Here is a 23,721-nt window from a genome sequence, read left to right as displayed (position 1 = left end):
CTGCCAGATGATGAGCTGGAGACCTTATGATGAAACATGAGTTCACATGGAAGCTGCAGTATGTAACTTTAACAAAAAATATTCTTTTACATATTTGTTGAAACTGTCACCACTTCACGACAAGATATGAGACAGATAACCTGTGGAAAAAAATCAGGCTCCTCTGCCTCTCTCAGTGCACCCAGTGTAAACTACAAAACCTTATGTCATTTATACGTTTTTAAAAATATATTTATTATGCAGCTATGTGTGATGATATTTGAATCACTATTATACTTTTAATTTAAAACAAACAAAAAATATCTACAACTTTCACTTAGCACTACAAGTAAATAAATAAATACTAGATTTAAATTACCAAAGAAAAGAAATAGTTAGCTGAGTTTCAGTGTCTAAATTTAGACACTGAATATAACTTTTCAGTTATTCAGAATAACTTTTTTGAAATAATTGATGTTTTTTAAAAATTAGAATCTGGTTGGATTCATGTCACATAGAAATTTGGATTTGAAAATTTTGTGAAATAAATATCCTTTCAAAAGAAGCAGACCTAAGTTTTCACACTTTTTTTGCAAACGTATCCAATTATGCAGTGAGAACAAAACAAAACAAACAAACAAAAAAACAGCGTGCTGAAGATGAAAATATCAATAGAATAGCAACTCTCAATGTCCGTTTATAATAAAACAAAATGCAAGTTCTCATAATTTGCATGGATGATGCGCTTTTAACCACAAGGTGGCAGTACAGAACAAGAAAAACAAGAAATGGATTTCGATGATGTTCGTCTTATATAAACATTCAGCGATATAGAAGATAAAAATATATTTTTTGACATATTATCTTTTTATTTATGAGAAATAATGATAAAATGTTGCTTGCTCAATCTTCATAGCCATTACTACGAATTGTTTGCTACAACAGATAGAGCTAAAGTAACGGATGACCGTAAACGCCTCCGCGTCACTATGGTAACCCAATGCTAAAACCTGAAGTTGTGTGTTCGCCGCTTCGATGCAAAAATAGTACTTAATAATATAGCCTATTAAAAAACAGGGTTTAAAGTCCAAGACAATGATGGAGAATTCCGAGGACCTGGACAGATTTCTGAGCAACGTTGACAAAATAGGTACGCACAGCTCCTAAAACCTCCTTTTATGAAGGACTGTTAGTTCACGTTTACCACGATGGTAACTTTAACAAAAATATGGAAATATTAACAAAAACGTGGAAACAATATACCAGTGTAATGGTTCTTTCATGAGTTTTCCAATTGTTCGACTTTCTTGCATTCTAAGTTTAATAACCACTATTCGACTATTTTAGAGCTGTATGCTTATATTGATCATTTTTTAGGTTTAAATCTAAAAAAAATCAAAACCTAGCTCATTCTCCCCCCATCCTGAAATCGGCATTTTCATATTTTAATAACCATTATATTCATTTTAACTGTAAGTAGCTTTCTAAACAAATGTAGTAGGGTGGGTAATGACCCTGAAGTTAACTGAGTCGCAGCACATGACTCCATGTTAAGATAAAGGGCTATTATGCTCATCTAAATTTCTTATCACCACAAAGTTATTGTTTGGTAGAATAACAATAAAGTATGAAGAAAATCATTGAAATTGTGAAAGTGCACTCACGCAGAATAGAAATATATGGGTTAGATTTCCATGTAACTAGCTCATTTTTTTGTATTTACTCTTTTTACATTGTGCCCCTTAATTATTTTTTAATTGCCCCTTGCCTATTTTACATGGAGACCTTCTGTGCCAAAAGTAAAAGCTCTTGGGATGATCTTTGGCTGATGTGATTTTGTGCTATTATGTAAGTGCAAATCTTAATCCGTACGACATTTCTTGGTACAAAAAGCATATTAGATGATTTCATTTTCATAAATATTACAAGCTAAAATTAAAACATTATAAAACAAATAAAATGTTTTAGTGATTTTTTGCAGTTTTTAGCATTTTATTTAGTTGTTCTGGATTAATAACAGAAATTGTGAAAGATCTGGATATAAGGATTGTACTGATGTATTGATCATTGAAATGCTCCAAAAAATGGCTCTGCAGCATCGAAAAATGTAAAAACAAAGCTCAGGCACATGCACTTCATAATGGTAGGATATAAAGGGTTGAAAAAAGTAAATGATTAAAAGTGTTTTCTTTTTTAGGTCAGTTATTGGAAGATTTCCAGTCCTCTGACATTGGAGTGCAGCAAAAAGCCGTAGCAAAAGCAGATACCTTAATTACTACCTTGGATGAACCTTGCAGGACAAAAGTCAACAAGACTACAGTCAACACAAGCCCACTCATTCAGCCTTCTACGGTAAAAAAGAAATATCTCTACCACAAAGTCAGAATTTCACTCCCCCTCCTTTTCTGTTTTATTTTTTGTCACTGAGTGTCTCTGTCTTTATTTTTACTTGTTTTCGGTGTTTCTCAAGCATCAAAATACCATGCACAATTGTTGTGTTAAGCTGCCTACCAAGTATCTTTCATTTTAGAAAATATAATGGTAAAACTATATTTTAATTTTACTAATCATTTTTTGTTCTTTTTTTCTTCAGAGTTCAAATACTAGCAGTCAAGGTGAGTAACAAAACATTATGAGCACTGGAAGTTTTCTTTGAAAAACACTGAATGCAATATTCTCATTTTTCTAAGCTGGTATCATTGTAGATAAATAAAGTCAATAATTGTGGAATCGTGAGAGCAAGGTGTTAAAGCTACCAATTCAACATTGAGCATTAGACAGAAGAAAGCTGTACATTATTCAACAGTTGGAGACAGTGTCCAATTTTGAAATTTATTTTGGGTAGTTTGGGTCAAAAGTTATTTTAACTAGAAACTAGATAAACCAAGAAACAAAAACACAAATTCAGAAAAATGGAATTGCAGATCTTCTCTAAGCTGTTGTGGAGAACCACACCAGCTTAGAAAAAAATATATCACCGAGGTAACACTGTTAAATTAACTTTGCATTAGAAGTTTGCATTTAGTCTCAGCAAAGGAAAACTCTTCAATGAATGTAATTTAAGGAGTGAACCCACTGTACTCTGAATTCATGATAAGAAAGAAAATACAGATTCTATACTGGAGCCGGCAAAGACGCCACATCTGAACTCTTTCTTTGCAGTATTAAAACAGCCTGATGTGTTTAAAGTGAAAAACACAATGAATATCTTTGTTCACCAGCTGTTCTTTTCAGTCTCTCTTAAAGTAACTGAGAGCCTTAGCATATAACTCGATTTGGTTCAGTCAAAATGTGTGTGCTGGCTGTATTTATCACCGTTGCAAGTTTTTCTTTAAACCTGAACAAAACCATCTAATATTTGAATTGTCTTTTACGTTGCTCTTTCTATTAAGAACATTTCATGAAGATTATGGCGAGAGATGCCGAAGAGAGGGGAAGAAAGAGAATGGTTAAACTGAAGGAGGCAACTGGTATGTTTTTGTCCTCCCTACATCTGGTGTTGTCTTGTTGTCACTCTTTTGAGCTTACTGTAACGTCTTTATTAATGTTTCTCTGCTTGAATTACTGCAGCTCTAAAAAATAAGGGGAATGAAGCTTATGCCCAAGAAGATTATGAAACCGCAGTGAAGTGTTACAGTGATGGATTGGCTGTACTTAGAGACATGCAGCCACTCTACACCAACAGAGCACAAGTAAGTATTAAGCCTTAAAATATATCTTCTGCATATAAGCTAACACAGCCCATTGATAATTGTTCTGGGTAATTTCAACTTCCAACCTTTTCTTATTTCCTCTCCTGTGGGAGATGTCAAGAAAGATGAGGATCGTTCTCTAATCCAACCAACTGGGGCACTGTTGTTGACCCAGTGTTTGGGTCTTCTATCTATCCTCTATCACAAAGATAGAGGATTATGTCAAAGAAGTCTTCTGAGCATGTTCAAAGTTGTTTTTCCTATGTTAGCAGAACTGGCTGTGGGATTATGAAGTTACCTTAATACTGTTATATTGCAGCAAGCTGGATAAGGGGTCTAATTCTGACCAGGGGGCTTTCTGCATGGAGTTATTTTTTTTCCCCTGGCTTCCTTTCATACTCTAGAAATAGTCTTATTAGGTTAATTGGCATCTCCAAATTGCACTTAGGTTTGAATCTGAGTATCTTTGATGGATTGGCAACCTGTCCATGATGTCCCCTGACTCTCAGGCATTGATGTCTGGAATTTGGCACCACATAAGATAAAAAAAAAAAAAAAGAAGCAAAAGTAAGGACAAAAATAGTTAGAAAACTTATACAACTTCTGCTATTTTACATTTTCATTGGAAGTACATGTTTTAACGACAAAGCAGCTTCTCAAGATTAACAACTTTGAAAATGATGCTCTGTTTCTGACCAAACACTGCGACGACAATAACCGTCTCTGTTTTTGTGCGTTTTGGTTTTTCATTTGCCGCCTTCTCAATGTTGTGATTTCTCCAGGCTTACATCAAGCTTGAAAGATATAAAGAAGCCATCGTGGACTGCGAGTGGGCCTTGAAGGTATAATTATGGCAAGAAATTCAGACATGTTATGCTTTGGTTTTTCACAGGTATTTAATACCTGTTTATACAAAAACTGCAAACTAATAATGTTAAACAAAAAAAGAAAATGTTAAATAACATATAATTGGCACTCAGTCGAGGAAGAGTGAATGCTGCAAGTCAATGACTCAATGGAATCTGCTGGGTTTCCTTAGACAGAAAACCTTTTTGAGCTATTTATAATAACAAACTGAGCTTAATGCACTGTTTGATAAGTATGATTAATTTGAATATATGTGTGATTGAATTGAAATGACTTTTTTTTGGTACATTTCTTGAGATGACATTTGTTGTAAATTGGAGCTTTATGAATAAAACTAAATTGAATTGATGGATTCTTTAAGACTGTGCTGTACTACTTTTCAAAAACAATTTCATTCCAATAAACAGATAAGTATATGTTACATTAATCCATTATTTTTATTGTCAAATCTGAATGTGGATATATTGCTATTTTATGGTAGAGCTATTGGTGTTCAAACATGAATTGTTCATATGTTTCCGATGAATAACCTCTAATGATAATTTTCTCTGCCACCTCAGTGTAATGAAAGATGCATAAAGGCTTATGTACATATGGGGAAAGCATACCTGGGTTTGAAGAAATATAATGAGGTGAGCATAATTATCCCTCATTACATCCAGTCACATCCCATCACTTTAATAGTTGCTCTAAGTAGACATATGTCATGCAGACATACCAGTGACAAGGCCAAGTTGTAGTCGTTGAATGCCTCAAGTAAGAAAATCATTTTCATAAAAATTCCCAAGAATGAAAACATTGTATGTAACCTGAGTTCTATCTGATTTTAATTTAGTCAATATCTTCTCTGGCATCTAATGTCGTAATCATTTTATCCCTTCATTACCAAAAAAGCTGATATCTAATTTTAACAATGTGAAAAATGTACATGACCTATTTGGAAGATAATTGTGACTATTTTGTCTCTTTACCCTGTGCCAGTCTTGCTGAGATGTCTTGAGGACAAGATATATTTAATTATGAGATTTTCCTTTGTTCCAGGCAAGAAGCTGCTTTGAAAAGATACTGGAGATTGAACCTGGAAAGGAAAACGTGGTAAAAGGTAATAACAATTGTTTTAAATTAAATAGGTAAAATCTACTTTATAAAATAGAAGCTTAAATAGAAGATAGCTCTAAACTGAAATTAGTTTTGAAAGTTTGTTCACCTTTCATTCAATAATCTTACTAAGTCCTGAAAATTAGTAAGTCATCTAGCTCACAAATACATTGAATAAGCAATATTTAGTGGTCAACTAAATGAAATGTTTCTTACATTGATCATTGGTATGAATATCAAGAACTTTATGGCTTTATGGATGAAGTGAATAATATCAATAACCTTAAGGCAAGAAGATTTTTCCAAACTACACAGAATCAAAAATATACATACTAAGACAAATTAAACATACATCTTGGAATAAGTTTCCTCTGGAAGTTGTTTTGTTGCTGTCAACAAGTTTTTGGCACGAATATGGCTTTTCTTTAAAATTAGTTGGGCAATGACTGATGTTTTAGGCAAAGTTTCTGAAATTTTCAATCAGGTTTATTGAAAGGTCATTTACAGTTTCTGGGTTTTTTGCTGCCCCTCTTAATAGCAGTGAAAAAGCCCCATAGCCTGGTGCTCTAACCACCATGCTGGACAGTTTTCTTTAGTTTAATTAACTCATGTTGGCATCTCTAATCAGACTTTATTTCTTTCTGGGGAGGTAGAAATGTACAACTGGGTTGTCCACTTTAAAACCTGCAAATTTTAGTCAGTATTGAATGTTTAGCTTTCTAAATTGAGACAAATTTCTTGATTCCTTTGTTGGTCCTAGACATTACAACCAGTTCCTTTTTATCTAAGGGTCCAACTGTTGAAACCTGAACACAATGAGAATTCCAATGAGGCAATAATCCCACACATCTAAAACAGCCCCTTTGGATTGCATGAAGCAGCTAAGACTTATCTCCTGGAATGGCCACGGTTTCAAGTGTGGTTCATTCTTAAAGGCTGGTTCTGTGGCTGGAGGTCAGCCAATTCAATTAAATTATTAGCATTTCTGATAAGAAATTTAACTAACTATAATTGGGGATGCATGCATTTATTTGAATTTCTATGCATCTTTTGACCCAGTGTGGATTTCAAACTAGTGAGATGAGCAAATACAAAGTTTTCTCCGGGACTACATTTCATCTCACTGTCATGTTAAATGCGAAACGTTTCAAAGAACTTGAAAATCGATGACTATATCCTCCAATAAGAGAAGATGTGTATAAATGTAATAGTGCAACTACCATCATAATTGATGTATAACTTTCTCTTTCCTCTGTCTTTTTATCCCCCTTTGTAGAATATTTGGACCTGGTAGATTTAGAAGAGGAAAAAGATAGCCAGGAGACGGATGCAAAGAAACAACTTGACGAAGGAGAGAGAAAGGCCACAGCGGTTCCCCAGCTGCTGGAGAAGCTGTCTAGGCCCGGCCAGATGCCCCTCTATTACTGTGGAGGATTGGAGAGCCTGTCACAGGCAGTTACTGACTGTGAGTGCTCCTCTGGCTTTGTGCAAGTCTGTTTTCCCTCTAATCTTATTGAGCCTATACCTTCTGCTCATTAACCTGCTTAAATGGTTCAATCCATTTGCTGTTTCTTTTAGCCTAAAATAATAGCAGAAAAGGAGGTGTAAAATCTTACCAGCCAGTTAAAAAGACACAAAGGAAAAAACTGAATAAGAAGAACATTGAAATATGTCCTTAATTTGATTAAATGCAACTTTTAACAATCACAACCTTTAAGCGGGTATTAAACATACTTTTCATAATGTTTTTGTATTCTGCTACACTTTATTGTTCTGGTGTAATATTTTAATTTTCAATATCATTTAGTTGATTTTAAGTGTGTAGGTAACTGGAAACATTAACAGGCAGACTGCGTTTCATTTTTAAAATTCCTGCTCATCTTTAGATAAATTATGTTTTTTGTTGAACAATAACTTTAGGCTGTCAGCTGAATAAAAAGATAAACAACAAATTATATTCAGCTCTTGAAACTGTGACCTTGAATGGTTAAAAGAAAGCCGTTTTTAAATATGATAGAGGCGTGATCAATAATTGACCAAAGCACCAATGGCCAAAGCAAACTCATTGATTGTAATGTTTGTTGAATCTTCACATTTTAAATTCCTGAACAAAGCACATTTTTCTTTTTTTTTTAAAGAGGAACGCTTGTATCTTTTTAATGAGCAAACCCTTGAACGCTGGCAAAAGCAGACCCTCTTTTTTGGTTAAATTATTATAACCTTGAGGTCTTGCTGTAAGTGGGGCTAGCCATTTTTTATCTGAATTCTCTCTTTTAATCATTGCTGACATTAATATATCAAACCATGTGACTCACTATCATCAAAATGCTTCTGCAGCTCACAAGTTTTCCCATTGAAGTGCTCTGTCCTCTACTTTTTGGACACTAGTTGTATACTGCACACAATTTACATACTCCTTTTCTTTTCCTCCACTGAATCTCATCCAGTGAGCAAGGTAAACCGAACAAGGAGAAAAGTGTTGTGTTTCTGTAAAGCCTCTCTACCTCTGGCTAATGAATGGTTTTCTGTCTTCCTTTGCTATCTGCTCTTCTCTTCTAACAGGTACAGGAAAGACTCTCTTCAGACTGAACAATGGCTTTAGTATCATCAGCAGCAATGACGTGCTGAAGTGGTAAGGAGACCACTGGGAGAGGTAACCCTCAATTCTCATTGGAGCTTTGACAGATGGACAGAGCGATGGGGACATACAGAAACAATGATGGCCTAAACTAGAAAGATCATTCACCTTCCCCTCTGTCTCTTTCCAGCTGTTTGTGTAATAGCCTGAAAAATAAAAGATGATCACTCAGGAGATGGAGCTGAGTGCTGCACTGAGGAAAGGCCACGTGTTTTTGTCCTAGAAAGTGGGAGTGTTTTGGACAAGATAAGAATTATTAGTCCCTCATGACAGATCACTAAGGATATTATTAACTTGTCACTGCTCTCCATGTTGTCATTATTAGCACTGTCATGAATCACGTTGGAACACAGTGTCCGGGAAGTACAAAGCGGTAGAAAGCGCAAAAAATACAAACAATGTCGGGTTAATTTTAGCTTCAATTTGTCAGGGAGAATGCTGATGTGAGGGAGATACACCAGTCAAAACCAATCAAAACATAACAAATGAGGCCACATTCAATATTTTTCCAGCTATACCATGATCTGTCACTGCCATAATGTTAAAAATGTCCACAATGATTAGATATTCAGTGGAAACTGGTACAGTAACTTAAGTTTCATTGGCGGTGTTTCACATTGAGGTCACATGTTTCCAGAACAGTTTTCCAGTTTGGAAAACTCTTCCTGTAAGAGTTTCCCAGACTGAAAGTAATTTTTATTAGCTAATTTAATCATAAGAAGGAATACTTGAAATATTAGTTGTCTTCTTCACAGCTGCTTGTTGCAGGAAACAGATGATCTACTCAGCCAAGAGTTGTGTATTTCAGTATTGAGACTTTGGAGGATCGTTTGTCATGAAAATGGTAGGTGCCCAAAGTTTCCATTGCTCTAAATAAATTGGAAATACAAATATTATTATGTAATTTGCTGTGATTTCTCAGCTTTTCTGTGTTTAGTGAAGTCATTATTTGTTTCTATGTGGTGCTTCCTGTTTTGTACTCAGTTTGGCTATTTATATGCATGTTGGCATGTCAATGCCAATGAATAATTGAAGCCACATTTCAGCTATGTGAGGTCACATGTTTCCAGAACTATTTTCCTGGAACCTTACTTTTTCTGTCTACTTTACAGTATTTCCACTGTAAGTTAAGATTACAAACTAAAGATGTGCACCCATAACTTTTGATTAAATCCACACTGATTTTATATAAAGATTAAATGAAATGATTTCTAGCTGAGGGGTCTCAGAGAATTGTAATGATCCATAGATGTTCAATAGTTATGACCTGTCCCCTATTCCTGGATATTGTGGTGGCTTTACTTTCCATCTCAGAATTTAAAAATGTTAAAGTGGCATTATAACATTACCCTTTTATATCTTTAAAATGGCATGTGCATGCAGAATTGTTTAAGTCCAATTCTGCATGCACAAACCCTGAAAGTGGAAGTCGGCAATTTTTTTCATCTATTTATTTTATGTTTCCCAGAGGATTCTGCTTCAAGTTTATTGAATGTAAACCATGTGATATTTTACATGATATTATGTTTGCAGAACTAAATAATTATTATACTATAAATATTTCATACAATTTAAAGTTTTCAAAACTGAAAAGTTTAGCCTGAGAGATAACTGAGACAAAATAATGTGATTGGTTTGCTCCAAGTGAAGCACACCCGATGTAGCTGCGTTATCATGTTTATGCAACCGAATTCAGAAAGTGTCAGTTTTGGCAAACTCATTTCTCATCCAGGTTTTTTTTATTTTTATTTCTCTTGACAGTTCAAGAAAACCAGAAGATCCTGATGAAATGTCCACTTGCTAGACAGTCTGTTGTGCAGCTGTTAATGTCAGACCATGCTGAAGTTGTGAAGGAATGCCTGGAATTACTGAGTTTGTACTCAAACACTTTGTATGGCAGACGTTTGGCCATCGACAACCTAGACCTGCACATGTAAGACTTTTGTTTTTGTTATCAGTTGACACCTCTCTCCACGGTGTTTGTTGTATACAAAACAAAGATGGAGTGCAGGGCAGTTCAGATGTCTGTGAAAGGAAATTAAGGTTCGCCTTGGGCTACATGTTCACCATTGCCAGCTTTTGTACTGCATACTTCCTACCCTTCCAAGAAGTTTTCTTTTGTTTCTTTAATAACAGTGCTTGGTTGTTTATTGGTTTTTCATTGTATGTACTTTGCCATCTAATTAGATTTTCAAAGAAGGAGGAATAATTAGTTGAACTTTTATTTAAATTCACAATCATTAAAATTAGCTGCAAATTCCCTTTACATTAATTATGGAGAACTGCATATCGGATAGATATTATTTGGTATGCTCCCCTGTCTCTTTATCTCTTTAAAGGTTAGTGAGAAACCTCATGAGGTGCATCTCTGAACCAAAGCGGCAGCAGGGGATCACAGCAGGCTGTATTCTGGAAACCTTTGCTGCTGAAGATGGGTAATAATGCTACACATCTCATCAGATGTCTCTGGCTTAATTCTCATACTGACAATTCAATCTCAGATACTTAGAAAAAGCAGAGTCAGCTGTTTTGCTGCACAAACTATATCCTTGTGCTGCATTTTAAAATTGTTTCGCTGAAGGAAGCAGTCCTTAAAGGAACACAGTGTGTGGCATTTTTAATAAATCAACAAGTGCCATCTAAGTGTTAATGTCACATAAAGACAGAAGCCATTCTCAACTTGTTTCTCTCTCTGGGATCTGCTGGAAACAGACATGAAAGGACATCTCAGCCTCTCAAACACAGCAGGAAATAAGTCGAGCTGTCACGCCGTAAAATGGGTGGATCAATTTTCCTTCTCTGTAGCTCAGAGAGGGTTTTAATAAAATGTGTATCCAAAGAAATGTCCCCTCCATTGCAGAACCTGAGCTGAGTCAATGTAGGTATTTTGTCGATGGTTTTTGTTGTGGAGAAAACTTATCGAAAAAAAAAAGAAAAGAAAAACAGAACACTTTCTATTCGAATGGTGATCTTTATGCAATAGAGTTCTTATTTATAAAGATTTTAACATAGGCAGTTGTTTAGGGAATTAGGTTTACAGGTACATCTCATTAATTAGACTTGCTAAGTTCAGTAATTCAGTTCAAACAGCGAAAGTCACTAACTATTGCAGATTCACTACAAACAGAGTAATATATTATTAAAAACTGTCTAAATATTAGGATACCATAAAAGACCAATAGAAAAATGTGCTGTTATGGCCATGATGATGGCTTTCAAAGTCATGGAGAAGACTTCACAATGACAAAGACAGCCATTGTCAGAAAAAGATCATTGCTAGAAATGTTCTTATTTTTGTTGCAGATTTCGGTTGAAGCTGAGAAATATGTCGACAGATTTTGTTGTTATTCCACTCAAGACAATACTGGTAAGATGTTGCAGTCTTAAATTTAATTTTATATATAGTTATCTGAGTAAAAATTAAATGGGATTACCTAATTCTTTTACAGGGAAGTATCAGCAAATCTAATCAACAGGTCCTTACATTACTCATATCAGCCATCGGCTTTCTGACAAAAGATGAAGTAATTTGTCAAAACCTCGCTCATCAGCGAGAATGTTGGGAAGCCTTCCTCACTGCTATTGTAAGCACACAGCTGCAGTCTGTTAACATTGGTTGGAGAAGTGTAAATTGCTATTCACTGTGCTAGGTTTAGATCTTTTAAAGAATCTAACAAATCAGCAAAGTGTTAATGTGAGTGTTTTTAAAGTTATTTTAGGCTATGCTTTGCTTCTCTGCAGAAGCAGTGTGGTTCATCTGAATACAACGACGTTATTCACCTTATGCTGGGCTTGATTATCAACCTATCAACAGTCATATCCTTGACTATACAGGTAAGACAGTTAACTTGAGAGATATTTATTTGAGAAACAATGTTGTTATAACTTATTGAGGAGCATGAAGGACTTTGTTTCATTTTTGTGCAAAAAGCTATTGGACCAATGAAGCAAGTGTAGTCTAAACATACAGCACATTCTAAATCAACTTTCTAAATCATTTAGAAAGTTGAAGCCACTTCCAAGAGTTGAAGATACTTCTGTAATTTATCTAATTACATCCAGGCTATCTCAAAATCTCAAAATCAGAGTACAACTAACCAAAACCCAACAAATATTTAGTCCTTTAAACTAGCTGCGTCTTTCACCTGAGTGAAAATAAACCTCTAAAAAGACATTTTACAGCATCACATTCAGTTGTCCAATTCGTGTATCTTAACACATAACTGAAATTGATTCTTAAGTCAGAGATCGTGCTGTGTATAAAATGTGTAATGTGTGACTTCAGTCATTTAAAGGTGCAGTGTGTGAAAATGAATTTGTCCTCTTTTAAAGGCGCATGCTGTTTCTCTCTCTGACTGCTGTCTCGACTTGCTGGAAAGCGCTGACGAAGGAATTGTGACTGTAAGGAAAAATTACATGAGCATCTTTCCCAAAATTGTGTTTTCTCGGATTGACATGATAGTACAACATATAACTTGAATACATTTGAAAAATAAAAATTAGGTTAGGTGAATTTGTCCAAGTAACAGATGCAAGTTTTAGTTGTGCTTGAGGTGTGAGTCAGGAAAGAGGAAGCACCTCTTTCCTGATTGGTGCCTCTCAGCCAGTGTTGATGCAGGGATGGCATTTCTGTACAGTAACATTGGTGTCCAAGCACCTTATAATTAAAGATGAGTTAGTGGTTCCTGGGTTGTTCTTCAAAATCCTAACACATTTCTATTCATCAGAATAAAAAGTGTGTGTCAAATTAGTAATACATTGATAGAGTTGGGCAGTTATCTCAAGCACACATACTGTAATGACTGTATGTTACAACTTGAAACAGAAACAGATTATCTACTCAGCCACATATTGTAAGTACTGTTTTTGAAACAGGTAAAGCAGGTTAACGTTGACTTTCTTCAAAAGTCTGGACGGTGTCAGGAAAGCACCATTCTGACAAAACTGATCAAATATTCAGGCAGAACGATGGCAGTCATTTTTGCAACTTCTCAAGTTACCTGTTTGACCAAATATTAGTGAGGGTCAATGTACAAATTTATATAAAGCCATCATGTTAAAACTGTATGGATGACAAAAAAATATCAAAAATAATTAAAATGTGGCTAGAAAATTGTAAATGGCCATATACAAGAACGGCTGAAATGCATATTTAAAATCCTAATTTAATAGCATTCATTCCTACAATTTGTGTATTTAAGCCTCTGACTGGACTTTGGATTTTTTTAAAGTACCTACTTCTGTAATTCACCTTCATTCGGGTAACCCATGTGTCTCAGTTTTGGTGTTCATTCATTACAGGAATGTTATTTTTTATTAAAGGCATGTTGTCTGACATTACTGCATTTAGCACTTTTTCACCATATAACTCCAGAGCAATATTCATCCAGTGACACCCATTCATTTGTGATGATTAGCTGGGTTTAATTTTAGTGTGGATCAGAGATAGAAAGTTTTCTCAAATATTTTTTTTTTCTCCTGTGGTCCTGTTTAACTATCTGACAATGTCCTCCCCCTTTGACAAAAGTGTTACTTTAGCTCTTGTAGAGTAGTGAGAATGAATTAAAAATGTCCTACATATTTTTTTTACACCATTATTTCTTCTCCCTCTGCTGGAGCAGCTCTTTATTTACCTTCTTTTCTCTTTGATTTCCCAAGAAGGTTTATCATGAAAGCACAGCAGAGCTGTTTTCCCCCTGTCTGCTACATTAAGGAGATAGCTTTGATGAGAAGAATCTAAAAAGCGTGTGTGTATGCATGAGATAAGAAGTGTCAAAAAATATGGTGTCACTGTAACGGATCTGAACACGACTCAAAGCGTTTTAAAAAAGCATTAACACTACTCTAACCCTGCAAAACTAGCTGATAACATATCTTCCTACTGTCATAAGAATAAGGATTACTTTAACAGGTTACAGTTGAATTACCATGAAATCTGATAAACATGAGGTAACTTTATCACGTCACTGGAACTCTGTCTCTGGTTTCTCATAAGAAAGATGTTTTCTTTTGTATAATAAATCAAAGTTTTTCCAAAAGTAATTATGGTAGAAGGATTTAGAGGCAGGGCTGCAGTTGGCAGCACTGTTGCCTTGCAGCAAGAAGGTCCTGGGTTCGATTCCCGGCCCGGGGTCTTTCTGCACAGAGTTTGCATGTTCTCCCTGTGCATGCGTGGGTTCTCTCCGGGTTCTCCGGCTTCCTCCCACAGTCCAAAAACATGACTGTTAGGTTAATTGGTCTCTCTAAATTCTTCCTACCCGTGAGTGTGTGTGCATGGTTGTTTGTCCCTTGTGGTCTGTCTCTGTGTTGCCCTGCGACAGACTGGTGACCTGTCCAGGGTGTACCTCGCCTCTCACCCGGAACATTCGCTGGAGATAGGCACCAGGGACAAGGGTGTTAGAAAATGGATGGATTTAGAGGCTTTATTTTTACACCACATTATTTTTATTAAGTCATCAGTATTGAGAATGTCCTTTATTTTAACAGTTCAAGTCAGATTGTCCATTTGACTTGTCTAAGCCTCTGTTTCTGAGAATAAAGTCTACATTTTCACTAAAATAATCAATTTGAAATGAAAAATGTAAGACATTTTATTTGTTAGGGACTCGGGTTTTAGAGTGAAGAAATTGTTATTGGACAGGTTCATTTGCATGATACACTTTATTACACAAATGGCTCCAAAATAAAAGTTGATGCTACACGTTGACTGTATCGTTCAAATGCCCTCTTTAAGCCTTTTACATATTTTCTCATTTAACAACACAGTGACTACTTGACACCTTTTTAATAGGCGGAGAGAAAAATCACAAGCTTGTGGACACCAGTAATAAGACAAGACTTATTAGTTTACTGTGTCTTTGTGGTTAAATTTCTTTCAACATTTAATCGACTATGTCTTTCTATTAAGTACTTCTGATTATACAAAATTAATTTCTTTCATTTCTACAGCAAAGTCCTCATGCGACTGCTCACTAATAAAACAGCCTCTGAGATCTTTACAAAACAGTTTTCTTAATATTGAGGTTGGATTGCATTGAGGTGACTTGTTTTGAGGAACAGGTTTGGTTTTGGAGTATCCAAGTAAAGTGATCTGTATTAATGCACTGTAAATTCAGATTTTCTATGTAAATAAAAATATATCAAAACTGCAAAATATGTTCTCACACTAAGAACAGAGCACTGCTCTGTTTTTGGCCTGTTACATCAGGTCTCAATTAAATACATTGAAGTTAGCTGCTTCAACCTGGGGTTATGTTCTTGGTTGGTCTTATTTCCCATTCCCTTTTCTATCGCCTTTATGTTTGCTTTGCCTTTCTCTTTCTTAATCTTCTAGGAGTTTCTTTTCTAATATCAACACTCTTTACTCTCCAGAGAGCCATGGGTGTGTTGAGCACTGTCCTCCCTCAGTCCTCTGAAGCTGTTCAGCATGCTGTTCGAAGGAAAGTCATTCACACCATATGCTGGCTGCTGAAGGTATTTAACTGTATAGACAGTTAAGTTTGTTTTTTTTAATTACTTGGAATAGCTTAATAAGACTTTCAAATCTTGAGATAACACATTTTTAACACATACACTTAGACACATATTCTAGAAATCTGTGATTTCTGTTATACTGTTTGTACAAGTATAACAAAGACACAGCTGACTTAAAGAAAATGAACTTCACTTCAGACTTTCACATCATTTTCTATGTTGCTTACATTTTGTTTACTGATGTACTAGCAGACAGCAGGGGTTTAACATTAGAATGGAAAACAGTGCCTAGTTCAGGGATCAACAAGTCCAGTACTTGAGAGCCGTTATTATGCAACGGCTCTCAAGGACTGCATCAGTGATACATTTGATATGCTACTTTTTATACTTAAAAACTCGAGTAGAGAAGAGAGACAATCAAAAGTGTCCAAAATTCTTCCTGAGACTAAATGGTTGTCATGATATCAACCTAGACTGATATATTAATTGATCTTGTATGTAAATTCTGCCTATTACAGTTGTTCTATTTGGGGATGTCAAGAGGTGGCGCTCTTGCCCCCTTTACTGTAGTTTCCCAAGAAGAAGTCGCGAGACGGGAGACAAGAAGTTTGGGTGAAAGTTACATGTGATGTTTTGCTACCTATTATGGGAAAAACTATCTAGGTTCAGAAAAAGAACCTTGAATAAATAAAACAAGAAGATGGTGAAAAAGAAATGGCTTAGTCACGCTTCCCTTATTCTACTCATGAAAGAGCTGCGCACACAGAACCTGTACTCTACCTCTCTCTCATTTGTGTTCATTTGATTGCCAAAAGATGCAGAAAATTATGCAATCTCCCCACAGACAGCTTTGACTCTTTTTTTTTCAAGTGGTACCTAATATGAATATAACACTGAAGGTCAAATTAGAATAAAAAGACAAAAAACTAGTTAAATCGATTTACAGAGAAATAGCTAAACAATAACATATATTGAAGAACTGTCATCATTAGCATTTATATAATAGCTGTTTGATATATGTAAGATGAAAAATAATTTAATTCATTTTGTTGTTCATGACATCTGACTTTTTATCTAGAGTCAGTATAGAAAACATCCTGCTTGCTTATTAATTTGTGTGTGTGTTTGTTTATGAAGGGAAAAGGTCAGACTGCCACCAAATTTGCCATGAAGACATTGACGCTCTGCACTGCAGTCAGCGACGCGGCAAGGGAAGAGCTGGTGAAGTCTGATAAAAGTGAGGAATGATTGACGTGTTAGCATTAATAGGCTCTTTCATTAGTGTGAACACTGCAGTACTAAAGGGTTGATCTCTGAGTCAGAACTGAAATAAACACTTGTTAATTAACGTGTGAGTTCAGTTATAGAGCTGAAATCAGATTTTTACATGAAATGTATGAAAATGCACACAATCTATTTTTTTTCTTGGTGTGATATTTAATCAGACCGATTAAATATCAGACCGATTAAATATCGGTCTGATATTTAATCAGACTGATTAAATATCGGTCTGATTAAAACTGGAAATCTAAAACAGTTTCCAGTTTTAGGTTTTTTAGAATTCAAACAATAAGTTTTATTAATTAAAAAAACAAAGCAAGAGAGATTTTTAATTCTCAAAAGTTTACATACTCTAAGATTCCTATGACTTTAAACAATTTGGGAGAGCAGAAAGTTGCAAGCATCTGATCAGTTAATTCAATCATATTGAAGATAACTGGAAATGCAACAGTAATATCATCACGTAACATCTCAGACGTACTGCTTTGTTGTGTTTCATTAAAGAAAAATCAAAAGAAATCTGACCAGATATCAGAAAAAAAACTGGGGACATCCATGAGTCTAATTCACCCTTGGGTAAAATTTCTATTTGCTTGAAGTTTCCAAATTTGTAAAGAGCATGGAAAAATGTCCAGCCATTTTAAGGTTCAATAAGAAGAAAGGTTCTGTGACCCGGAGATTGTTTGTTTGTGAATAATGTGTGTATTACATTCAGAACAACAACAAAAACTTAGACAGAAGACAGAAAAGAATAATGTGCGAAAATATTGAAACAAAATTTGAAGACATCAGTCTGAAAATTGAAGCTTGGGTTTAGCTAGATCTTTCAAACGAAAAATTTACCTGAGAATACTCCCAAATGAATTAGTTATGTTCTCATGATTGGGCAAAAATTCCAGCAAACTGTTCCAGGAAGCTTGAAAGAGTCCCTAAACATTTGACCCAAGGCAAAAATGTAGAAGCCAAGTACTGAGAAAATGCAATAAATTTTCTGACATGGAAACCAGTTTAAAGAAATTCTAAAAGAAAAAAAAGCACATTCTAGCTCACCTAAAAAAGGAAAGGTTTCCCCTGATTTCCCTGCATCTGTTTATGAATGGTTGTGACTTTCATCATTGTATGTTTTCCTGATTTGGTTTCCACCTGTTATTTTGCGCAGAACTCTCCAATTTACGTCGTTTGCTGCGTTCCAACAGCGATGAGGTGATTTCAGGAAATGCAGCTTTGTGCTTGGCCCATTGCTTTGAGCTGGAAGGAGTTGCCACCCACCTGCTGGGTACTGATATTGTGCTGCTTCTACTGCGGCTCGCTGCGGGGGAGCCTAAGAAGACAGCTGTGCAGCAAAATGCAGCCATTGCTCTCAGCAAACTATGTCGATCTGAGCCCAGGTAACACCTCACCTCACCTCACAGATCACCAAATATGATTTACATTCTGAAAGCTAATGTTATTAAAGTTTGGAATGGTCTCAAAGTGACGATGGAGCTCTGGCTGAAGAAACTAAACATAAAACTAATCTGTAATTTTGAGCTATTACTACTTTCTGAGTGCATGTCTCTTTAATATTCGGAATTGTCAAGACTTAACACACATCTCTTTTCATGAATAATGAGTACGGTAGGTGTGTTTGAACTGTGCATATTTTTAGATCTTGCAGCTTGATTCTATAAAACCCATCTTGTAATGATTAAAATGCAGAGTAAAGATACATTAGTAGGGCTTTCTCTGGATTCCTAAAGTACATTAGTTTATTTGTTTTACTAAATATAGTCAATCAAATAACAATTTCATCAGCGTTTTTAAAAATAAAAGCGGGTTTAAGACAAAAGGGAGATCTTTAATTACCGTGCTTACTACTACAACGCAGCTGAGTTAAAATGTTCACAGAGGCAAGCAATCATTTCGTTTCCTTGGATGGCAACCCACCTAATCTCAAAATGTGGAAATGTTTTCTTGTGCTTTTTGAAAAAGGAAAAAAATAGCAACAATTTATTACTGCTGGTTAGCACAACTGGCTGGCAGCTGCAGTTTGTTTCTCCCTTTCCAAATCCCAGCAGGCTACTGAATAAAGAGGGGGAATGAGATCAATTAAAAATTCTGCATTAGTTTTGTAATTAGTCTCCTCTGCCTCTGTTCCCTGGATTATTTCCCCATGTCTCTTGTGTCTACTGCTAGGCTTAAACCACAACCCGCCATGTCAAAATGTCACAGAGGCTTTTGTCTTGGCTTTGAAACGATTTCTTGTTTATTTGAAGTGGGGCTCCTGCTGAGTACTTCTGAGTGGTCAGTGTCTTATCTACAGTTAGCAGGAGTCATTGTGATCTTAACCTAGCGAGTAACCAGCCTCTTACTCAAAAAAAGCAGCTCAAATGTTTTCTTGTCCTTTCAAAAACAATTGAAAATGTTTAATATTAGTTATAATGCAAGAGAGAATTGTTTAAATTGTCTTCGTTTTGACTGCTGTAGAGCATCTCTGCTTCTATGCAAATGTTGCTTAAATGTATCCTGATACCTATTACAGTCTCAAAAGTTGTTTTGTTTCTGTTATCACTTTCTGATACTTGCAGGTGTCTTTTTGAGATAAAACTTGTCATTGCTTATGTAATGACTTTTTGGTTTGGATTTGCAGTTTTTATGTTTGACCAACAAAGTCTAATTTCTGTTTTTGCTTAAAAAAAAAAATGTTGTTTTGTTATCACAATGTGTAATCACAAAGGTGTCTGCTGAGCAGTTGTCTTTTCTTCTACATAAGTAATAACCAACACCAGATATTTACATGCAGATCCAATTGTAGTCCTCTATTACGGATAAAATAGTGTTATTTGTCTACTGTGTTATAATTTTCTATGCTTAGTTTTAACAGCTTAACCTGAAATCGACATTGAAACCTCGTTTAGTGACCATTAAACTTTTGATTGCATTGGTAATTTCAGAGGAAACACTATTTTTTGATAATAAACAGCTTTACCAGACCACTTGCCGTTAGTGATCGACCATACCAAGTTAATCAGTATAATGATCCTGTTGCTTACGATAATCTTGGAACAAGTTTCTGATATATGACCATATAATGATCATATGCCAGATGCTGCAAATGCAAGTAAACAGCTGGAACTGGTAGTAAATGAAGTCTTGTCTGCATAGCGACACATCCCAAGTTGGCCTAGCTACAACCAATTTTGCATTCTCCTGTTGTTCCTTTTCTTCTCCAGGATTTTACCTGTCAAACATTACACACATGTTTCGGTGGGTATGTTGTTTATTACCCATCCAAGCACAGGAGACGAACCTGATACCATTTCGTGGTTATTTAGCTCACTCTGGAGTGTCGTAGCAAACATCAGATGCAGACCAAGTGCAGTTTGCATACATTAACCATGTCTCAGCAACTCCCATTGGAAGCTCATCACACACAATGGCCTGCAGTAAATTCTTGGTCTAGCTAAAATCACGGTGTAGTGTTGTCTTTGGAATATCAATGCAACCAATTCTCTAGTTTGCAGATCTGGCAAAAAGAGTTTTCATCCTTGCAATCAAAGGAAAAGGCACTGTGCATAACAATGTAGTCTCATACTTTTTTCTAACTTATTTCTCTTATATATTGCATCAGTGGGTCTTATCTGATCTGTTTGCTGATCACACAGATAAGGTTATGCATGCTTGCATGAGTTGAATTATTAAATTTCACCTGAATTATGTTGCAATTGGATCAACATTGTGTTCCATTACACAGACATTAAAATCTGGATAATTTTAATTGGACAATTTGGGAAGTATAAACAGCATGAGAATATTCACATATGTTCAGGAAAAGAGAGGTTCTCTTTCCAGGAGATGAATGTGTGTTAGTGAATTCCTCCAAACTTTCGGGGACGCTCAGGTTACAGTTCCAAGCTATTACAAACCCTTTTAGAAAAAAAAGTCAACTTCAGTGTCATGCTGTTATAAATGATAAACAGGTATAGATATCTTGGCTAAAAGGATTTCTTTGTTGAATCGGCAAAACCTTTAACTGGGTCAAAGTCTTTTCTTTCTGCCTCCTAACACGTTGCTTCTGAATTGGCCTGCCTTTGACCTCTGCATGCAAACCGTTGTCCCATTTCAGCTGAGAAAGAGTCTCTCTTCCTATTGTGTACACTTAGTCAAATGTTGTGAATCACAAGGCTCAGGGACAAACTGTCAGACTTGCTTTAATGGCACAAGAGCATCGCTTGATATTTGAGAGCAGCCAACACGAAGCACAACTGTGTGTCATTCTGTAATAAATGCTCTAATCTGTTGTAAGTGTTCTTACGTCAGTGTCCTTTTTGAAGGCCCTAAATGCACCTTGGGGCTGATAGGCTTGGACTTTGTTGAGGATGAGTTGATTGCTCTGTAGCGAAGGTCACACAAGTGTTTAAATTGAATGTCAGCACACTGGACATTGTGTCATAATATTTTCTTTTAAAAAAAACCCTTTTTTTTCTTCATTTTTTCAGACATGTGCACAAACTTCGAGAGCTTCATGGCCTTGAGATTCTACACTCCTGTGTGAAACTCATCAATACAGAGCAGTAAAAATACAATCTGAAATGTTTTGATATGCAGCAAAATCTCTTGTTTTCTTGTGCTCAGCATAGAAAAGCATTTTTTTAAAAACTCATTCATACTTATTCGAATAAAACTGCATTGAAGATGTTTTCTCATTAATGATTCTGATGTAAAGGTATTTATTTGTGACCTAAAGAATTAAACATAAAATTGATTAAGAATATCTTCATCTATCTTTCTGTCTACATTAACAATGTCACGTCCATTAGCAATGCTCTTTGTTTCATGACATTTCTGACTAATTAGACATATTTTGCATTTTTTAAAATAAATGTAATGTCTTTACCTAGGGAGCAAAAAATGCTATTTTGCATTTTTGCAGAATAACCGTTTGTTTGTTTGGAGGCTCTATCTTAATAAAAAGATGGATACAACGTCAGGCATTTGCAGTCATGTGTCTGCTATGACAGTACCGTAATCTTGAATTTTATATTAATTTGATGCTGCACCAAATTAAACTTTCAAGTTTTGGAATGATTATATTTACATTCAAATTAAACTCTAAAAACAAGAATTGGATTGAAAAATGTGAAATCAGTTTTATTTCCTTCACTAATTGTAGACAGATTACACACTTGTTTTACCCCATCAACAGCATTTGTGGTAGATGATTCTGAACGTTTGATTACAATTGTTTAGAAAATGTAGAGAAAATTTAAATTGGCAGGCTATCTGGCAAGGCCAAGTATAGGTTATACATTTTAAATCAGGGTCTTTCCTGAAGCTCAATCCTATTTGGCTTTATCTTTTCTAAAGTCACTTTAATTCTGTCTGGATCTTTCATACTTTCATACTCCCATCGGGGGATGATGATGTAGAGCTCACTTGACTCTGGGCTGTGAAACTGATTATAGAATCAATAAAGAAGCTAAATTAAGGTTTCAGGTTGGGCCCTCCACCCCTTTTTAAAAAATTATAAACCATGCCGGAAACTCAGTTCAGTGCCAGACCACCCAATTAAAATTTGTCTAGCAAGAAGGATGTCAGAACCTTGTTAATGGCAAAAATAATTTGGTGCTTGTATGCAATAAAAAAAAAAAGACATTTATTAATATTTTATGGGAGAATGTCTGATTATATGAATTACGGAAAATCCACTATAAATTCAAACTAGTGTCACAAAATGTCTACTTTTAAAAATCACTTAAGCTGTATGGACATTTTACCTCAGGAAATGGTTAAAAAGTATATTGCAGTGGACAAATGAATGACCATCATGCTAACGACACGTTGATCAGTCACTCAAATGCCACACATTGCAATCATTTTTCTAATAAACATTTGTTATAGTTCTTGATCAGTTACTTTTGATCAATATTTTCTGAATTCATTGACGCTGTAGATCCATGTAACTGAAAAAAAAAAAGCTACAGAGAAATGTGATCTTTGTGATAATGACGTTCAAAGGACAGCCACCTTGCAAGTGACGACACTATCAGGGTCCATGCGGATATATCTGCAAACAGCTGAAACCCTGTGCTACACAGCACAAAAAAACACCAAGAGCTTTTACTCACTTGGGTTTATAGTGACTGTTAAAAGACAAGAACAGAAATGTGGAAGTTTAACTCCTTTCCACTTGCTGTTTTCCTACTTACAGGTGTGTAATATTTTTGGAATTAATTTGGGGTGAAAATAGAACAAAATGACCTTCCAAATGATTTTTTTAGCCTTTGTTAAATAGTAAGTTGGTTGGTGTTGCAGGTTTGTTGATGGTTGTTGACTGTTTTATTTGGCAGATCTAGTTCTTAGGTTAAAAACGGACCTATGATTTATTATTTTCACTTGTCTCTTCCTAAAAATGGCAATATAAAGTTATTAAGAAACTATCACACTGTAACTTTGTAAACATCAGGAACAGAAATAAATGTCAACAATGTTAAAATTTATGCATTTATGTATTAATGTAGAGATTGACTTTCATCTAATTTACAGTGTAATGTGTAACAACAAAATGTAATGTAATCACAAAACCGCCTACTGCTAGCATTACAATTAATAGATAAATCACCAGACATTTAATAATTAGCTAATCAGTCACACATCATCTAGTATCTGTCACCAGTTCATTAAATTAATTTCAGCCACGCTAGGATTTAAATG

General features: G+C 35.3%; 1 protein-coding gene across 1 annotated transcript; it reads left to right on the top strand.

The window, feature by feature from the left end:
* The first annotated feature begins 988 nt into the window (after window positions 1–988).
* Window positions 989–21,776, top strand: ttc12 (tetratricopeptide repeat domain 12). Its single transcript, XM_023351009.1, has 21 exons — window positions 989–1,129; window positions 2,177–2,331; window positions 2,573–2,594; window positions 3,372–3,449; window positions 3,550–3,671; window positions 4,454–4,513; window positions 5,099–5,170; window positions 5,580–5,640; window positions 6,913–7,101; window positions 8,199–8,268; window positions 9,030–9,118; window positions 10,036–10,207; window positions 10,614–10,709; window positions 11,578–11,641; window positions 11,724–11,858; window positions 12,016–12,108; window positions 12,607–12,675; window positions 15,646–15,747; window positions 16,885–16,984; window positions 18,188–18,416; window positions 21,507–21,776. Exons 1-21 carry the CDS (start codon window positions 1,075–1,077, stop codon window positions 21,583–21,585), a joined length of 2,112 nt encoding a protein of 703 aa, XP_023206777.1. The 5' UTR covers window positions 989–1,074; the 3' UTR covers window positions 21,586–21,776.
* The last annotated feature ends 1,945 nt before the right edge of the window (window positions 21,777–23,721 follow it).

This window comes from Xiphophorus maculatus, chromosome 18, assembly GCF_002775205.1.
Source record: "Xiphophorus maculatus strain JP 163 A chromosome 18, X_maculatus-5.0-male, whole genome shotgun sequence".
In the NCBI taxonomy this organism is placed as follows: domain Eukaryota; kingdom Metazoa; phylum Chordata; class Actinopteri; order Cyprinodontiformes; family Poeciliidae; genus Xiphophorus; species Xiphophorus maculatus.
This window is presented reverse-complemented; position numbering and strand designations above follow the sequence as displayed.

Excerpts from the sequence above, each read along its gene's own strand:
- ttc12 (XM_023351009.1), top strand. The coding sequence starts at position 1,075 with ATGATGGAGAATTCCGAGGACCTGGACAGATTTCTGAGCAACGTTGAC. Across the intron at positions 9,119-10,035 it reads GATCGTTTGTCATGAAAATG|TTCAAGAAAACCAGAAGATC; the intron begins GTAGGTGCCCAA and ends TTCTCTTGACAG. Across the intron at positions 11,642-11,723 it reads TTCCACTCAAGACAATACTG|GGAAGTATCAGCAAATCTAA; the intron begins GTAAGATGTTGC and ends ATTCTTTTACAG.